This window comes from Sciurus carolinensis, chromosome 5, assembly GCF_902686445.1.
Source record: "Sciurus carolinensis chromosome 5, mSciCar1.2, whole genome shotgun sequence".
Lineage (NCBI taxonomy): Eukaryota > Metazoa > Chordata > Mammalia > Rodentia > Sciuridae > Sciurus > Sciurus carolinensis.
The window spans coordinates 69,676,947-69,683,402 of NC_062217.1; the positions used below are offsets into that span (position 1 = coordinate 69,676,947).

The window sequence follows — 6,456 nt, forward strand, 5'->3', positions numbered from 1 at the left end:
CATGGCATGTATAGGGGCCTCCAGGTTACATCCTGCTTTGTGCTACAAAAACTAGAGATTATCTGCAGCAGACTTTCTACAAATACTCACAGAATCAACTGAATGTAGGCTAACATAAAAGAAAAATGGTCAATCTTAACCCAATTCTAAACGTTGGAGAAAAGAAGCCTTACTCTTCTATTTGTCTAAGTGAATAGTATAAAATTGTATTTGTAAAGTTACCTTAATGAAATGCTTATAATTTATACCTATTTATGACTCTAAATAAGATTTTATTTAGAAAGTGGTTTCCATTGCCAGTAAGTTTCAAAACACTATTCTAATACTTAAACATCTGCTGCTTTGAATTGCTTTGACTTTTTAAAGATTTAATTCACATACCAGAGTACACCTTTTAAAGTGTACAATTTAAGCTGGACATGGCAATGCACTCCTATAATCCCAGTGGCTCAGGAGGCTGAGGCAGGAGGATTGCCAAATTCAAAGTCAGCCTCAGCAACTGAGCAAGGCCCTAAGCAACTCAGACCCTGTCTCAAAAAATAAAAAGGGTTGGGATGTGGCCCAGTGGTTAAGTGCCCCTAGGTTCAATCCCTGGTGCCATAAAACAAAACAAAACATAAAATGTGCAATTCAGTAGCTTCTAGTACACTGACAAACTTCTACATCAATTACCACTAATTCCTTGGGGCTGGGGTTGTGGCTCAGTGGTAGAGTGCTTGCCTGGCATGTGTGATGCCCTGGATTCAATCCTCAGCACTGCATATAAATGAATAAATAAAACAAATGTCCAATGACAACTAAAAATTAAAAAAAAAAATAACCACTAATTCCTATTTATCTCACTTTTTATTTAGAAAAATGAAAAAATTAAAGTGCAATTTTCATTCAATAAATATTTGATCCTTATGCAGTTTGTTTACAGAAGATGAAATCCATTATTTTAGATGATGATAGCAATTTATTAACCAAATAATGTTTTCACACAGTTTCAATAATGGCAGCAATGTCCTTGAACTGTCTGTAGAAATTCTGGAAAGAAAGGGGGAAAATATTAATTTTGTTTTCAGAGAATATTTAAGTAGTTCCTTTAATTATATCTAACTACCAGGGGCTATCTAACATTGTTTGCATTTTAATGTTACATATTCAACTAATAAAGAGTGCTGAGAAACAAGTAAGTGCAATTAGGTACTATAAGCAAAAATATTATAGTAGAATTAGATTATCTCCTGCTACTTGTTTAGAAAGCAGGAGAAAGTTTATTAAGATCACACCAGAAAGATTTATTAAATACCCAACACTGTCCCAGACACAAGATTAAAAACAAAAGTGACAGGTTCACTATGGGCCCCTAACCATTTTTAACCACTTCGGGGTCACAGGGGTTGTTTTAAGGTTTAATTCAATTTCAATAAAAGAGACCCAACATTGACAATGGCTTATATGGTAGAAGTTTGCATCGTTGTCATTTAAAAAACTATGGTGGTTTGGTTGTCCTTATGTAGAATTCATCTTTTAAAAAATCTCAAATTAGGATCAAATTCTGTTTTTTTTTCTTCTGTACTGCTGGGAAGCTGGGAGGCAAATGTGAAACATAACCACAGCAATTGGGATACCCTCTATGCTTTACATATTTGCACTTTCATTATTAATTTGTCATAAAACAAAACACATTGTGACTATTCTTTAAAAATACATGCCAATGGTCAAAATCTCTAACAAAAGCCCAAAGATGGGGCTGGGAAGCTGAAAGACTGTTCCTTAGCTCTGTTATGTAATGTGACCAAATGACTGTTTGCCTGCTCAGCTTTAACCCACGTTAAGGAGTGCCTTAAAAAGAGCTGTCTCCAATTCGGGCACAGTGGTATCTGCCTGTAATCCCACTGGCTCAGGAGGCTGAGGCAGGAAGATTACAAGTTCAAAGCCAGCCTCAGCAAAAAGCAAGGTGCTAAGAAACTCAGTGAGCCTCTGTCTCTAAATAAAATATAAAATAGGGCTGGGAATGTGGTTCAGTTGTCAAGTGCCCGAGTTCAATCCCCGGTACAGGAAAAATTAAAAAAAAAAAAAAAAAGAGCTGTCCCCTCCCAGGGACAAGGGAAGGTGAGGCAGGAGGATTGCCAAGTTCAAACTAGTCTCAGCAACTTAGTGAGGCCCTAAGTAACTTAGCAAGACCCTGTCTCAATAAAATAAAAAATAACAAAAAGGGTTGGCTCAGTGGTTAAACATCCCTGGGTTTAATACTCAGTACCAAAATAAATAAATACATAAATAAAGAGCTGTCCTCTAAAGAAAATGTTATACATACCCACACCCCAGTGGTCCCACAGTATTCATGGGAGATTGGTTCCAGGAAGGACTTCCTACAGATATCAAAATCTAGAAGCTCAATTCCCTTGTATAAAATTTACTACTTGCAATATAATATAATACCACCAATGTATATATGTATGTATTATGTATGTATCATATCATATAAACACGCACAATGGAATATTATTTTGCCATAAAAAATCCTGTCACTTCTAACAATTTATATGAATTGGGAGGACATTATGCTAAATGGCATAAGCCAGACACAGAAAGACATATATGATTTCACTAATATGTAGAATCTACAAAAGTCGAACTCAGAGAAACAGAGAGTAGAATGGTGGTTGTGAGGGGTTATCGAGAACAAAGGGATGTTGGTCAAAGGGCATACACTTTCAGTTATAAAAGTTCTGGGAATCTAATGTACAGTATGGTGGGTACAGTTAGTAACAGTATTTTATCTACTTGAGACTGATGAGAGAATAGATTTTAAGTGTCTTCACATCCACCACACAAAAGTTTAACCATGTGTGTATTGGATATGTTCATTAACTTGATTGTAGTATTCCTTACACAATGTATACTTTTATTAAATCATTACATTGTACTCCTTGAAATTTCCTAAACATACTAACAGAGGATACCTGTCAAAAGAGATTAAATGGCACAACACATAAATTTAGTTATTGAAAATAATTTATTAAGTTCCCAAAAAACAAAATTTAGATCTTTTGTATGTGCTGATACATGTAAAACACATCAACTTCTAAATAAAACCTTAAGAAAGATTTTATACAGCTTTGTAAGCAAAAATTATACTAAAATTCAATGAGTTAAACTACAAACCTTAAACTGTGGAATTGTCATTTCAAAGGACTTGTTCTTTACTTGGCCAGAATGATCTGCCACTTTTAGCATCACTGCAACATAAGGATACTTAAGAGATCTGCAACTGTCGGAGCTCACAGCCATACCCAGTTTCCACTGAAAATCGACAAGCTTTAACAAAACAGTATAAAACAATACATTAGTAACCTCATTGCCTTGAATGCAAATATTATTCAATTTTACTGCTCTCACACTCAACTTTTAGTTTCAATGCTTGTCATAGTAAATACAGTATCTTTGTTTAATATCACTGAAGAAACAATTACCAAGTGAAAATGGAAAAAAACAAGGAATATAAACAGAATTAGAAAACAACACTGTCATATTTTCAGAAGGAAAAAAGCAAAAAGTGAAAAACAAAAAAAATTTCACTGAATGGATAATATAAGTAGAAGGCAAGGCAGTATTGGTTTTCCTTCATAGGCTTAAATTTTGTTCTGGTAATTCAGTGGACTCCAAACACTTTGAGGCATCTTTTACCTCACTTTCCTGTTCGAGATGCTTCCTCATTCCACAAACCAAAAATCCTCAAATGCAAGACGGGTTACATGATCTTCATAGTTAGTTGAGGCACACGTGGGGATCATTCCAGTTTCTTTCCTCACCATAATTCTCAAGCTCAAACCTTACATTAGCATAAGTAATGATGTAATTTTAGATTTCATCAGTGTTCACGATGGTCAGGTGATGTGCTATGCAATTTACATGTATTAAATGCCTCACTGAGTCACCATAACATTATTATTTCTATTTTGCAAATGATAAATCCCAATTTCAGAGAGCTAAGTAATGCGTGACAGGTCACACATTTCTGGAATCAGAAGAGAAACCAAAGTCTGCTTGACTCAGAAGATTACATGCTTATAAATTACTAGCTGCCTTAATACTTCATTGAGTTCCTGTCAATGTTGCGATGGCATAAATTACGACTGGAAAAATGCAGCTCTTAATACTGACTTTAAAACAAAAGGCCATGGGTGGAAGAATTTTGTCTGTCTTATTTTGAAAGTTTAGACTGGTGCATGACACATAGTAGGCACTCTAAAAACTCGTCTGCTACCAAACTAACGTTTGCCCTGTGATCTTACTTCTCTAACAGATCCGAGAATTGCTGATTTTTCAGTAAGTTCAGTTTTTAGTTTCTACTAAAAGTTATTACCCTATCCTAAAGGGTAAACTTCTTATATGCTGGTCCATTAACTAGAAGTCTATCATATCTTTTACTAGATTTATTGCAAAGTACTTTATATTTTATTTCTTGTTTAAAACTGTATTTCCAATTCTGTGTCTGAACTATAAATAATGGAATCTCCTTGCTAAACTCATTATTAATTCAAATAATGTTTGTTTGTAAATCATCTTGGTTTTTCCTGCATAAAAAAATCATATAACCTATGAGTGACTGCATGAATGGGATGTATAACAGACTGAATGGTCACCCAAATATGTCCATGTCTTAATACCTGAACCCTGTATGTTACCCTATGTGAAGAAACAATTATTAAAGACTCAACAAAATTAAGGATCTTGCGATGGGGAGACTTTTCTGGATTATCCAAGGAAGTTCAAAGTAATCACAGGATCTTTTTAAAAGGGAAGAGGGTCAGAGTCAGAGAAGAAAGCAGGGGTTGAAATGATGTGCTTTGAAGAGGGAAGTAGAGTCCATAAACCAAGAAAAGGAGGCAGCTTCTAAGAGCAGGAAAAGACAAAGATTTCCTACAGCCTGGAAAAGAAACAGCCAGCCAATATCTTAATTTTAGTCTTAGAAGACTAGTTTTGTACTTTTGACCTCCTGAACTGTAAGATGACAAATTTGTTGTTTTAAGCCAAAAAGAAGTTCAATTAGGAAAACCCTAAAACCTAACAAAACTCAGTTTCAGGAGATCTTTATTCAAGCACATCACTTAATGTAATTTATGAGTGATTTATGAGATCGAAAAAAAATGCACTAACTATGTAACTCTGAGCAAAGCCAGGTAGGGACTGACTACTATCTACCTAAGTTCCCCTACTTCCCAGGCATCCTCAAGAGCAACAGCAAGATCAGGAGACAAAAGACAGAGAGCAGTCAATGGACATCTCTCTTGGCTCCTGTATTTGCATTGCTTACCTCAGTCCTTTCCTATATTTTGTATGGATCTGGGTAACTCTTGACCCCAAACACTCTAGTTTTAGGATACACACTGAAAGGTTAAAAAGTTACACTCCATCTTCAAATTAATCTTTCTAAAGTGCAAGAAAGGTAAGCGATGTTATCTTTGTAAATTTTAGTAATTTCTTATATGCCTATTACATTCTAAAATAGTGTATTCCTACCTTCGAATAAAGATCGCCTAACTAAAGAAGAACAAGACTTTGTACTCTTTCACTAGCACTGGCTGGAGGAGCTTAAATCACAATCACAGCGGCATCATTTCACGTGCAAAGGGGAAGGAACAATGCAGGGATATGGGCTGCAGAACACCGGTTTGTGGACACAGGTTAAGAAATGCAAGAACAGGGCGAGGATCACTGCGACGCAGTTCTCTAGCTGCAGGAGGCCGGCCGGGGGCTGCACCCAGTCCTTGACCAGCAGAGGCCGGCCGAGGACAAGGCTGGTGGACCACTCACTCACCTGGCTGGTGACCTGAAAGGAAGCAGAAAACACAATTTATGGAACGATCTGGCTTGCTCAGGTCCCCTCTTCTCCTTCCCCTTCGGGCCTGGCCTCACCTGCGATTTAGCATCCAGGATCGCCTCTTGAGGCTGAGATCCCTCCATCGCAAAAGCAAAGAGTTTGACCTGCAGTCTCAGGCAAAGGCTCCCTCTGGTCAACACTTCCGTTTCCGCTTTCTACCTCTCGCGGGCCAGCGCACGCAGCGGACGGTGGGAAGGGAGCAGAAAGAAACATCTTTGTGGAACTCTAATTTGTTTCAAGTAAGCATAAGTTTTAAGTAAAAATTTTCAGTACCATGCAGTTTTATGTGGTTAAAAATGTCTATGACTTGGTAGAACCCTTGAAAAGGGCAGGACTAATTATATTTAGGACGCTCTTCCCCCCATCCTCGGCTGCAGTTATGGGCTCTTCCAGTCTGGGGTGGGGGTGGGGGGACACAGAGTAGCCTTTGCACATGCGCAATCTTGTGACCGCCTAATTTAGCCTAACCAAACTTGAACGCCCCTGCACAACCACAACCACAACCATACCCGCTACCTTGGATTTTTGTCTGGCAAGGAGATGCTTGTGGGAAGTATGTAGTTACAGGGTGCGCTTTTGTC

General features: G+C 37.3%; 1 protein-coding gene across 1 annotated transcript; it reads right to left on the bottom strand.

Moving 5' to 3' along the window:
• Positions 1 to 833: 833 nt before the first annotated feature.
• Positions 834 to 6,048, bottom strand: Commd6 (COMM domain containing 6). Its single transcript, XM_047553746.1, has 4 exons — positions 5,911 to 6,048; positions 5,813 to 5,824; positions 3,157 to 3,309; positions 834 to 1,029 (listed from the first exon to the last, which is right to left on the bottom strand). The coding sequence occupies exons 1-4, from the start codon at positions 5,956 to 5,958 to the stop codon at positions 979 to 981; spliced, it is 264 nt and encodes an 87-aa protein (XP_047409702.1). The 5' UTR covers positions 5,959 to 6,048; the 3' UTR covers positions 834 to 978.
• Between the last annotated feature and the right edge of the window lie 408 nt (positions 6,049 to 6,456).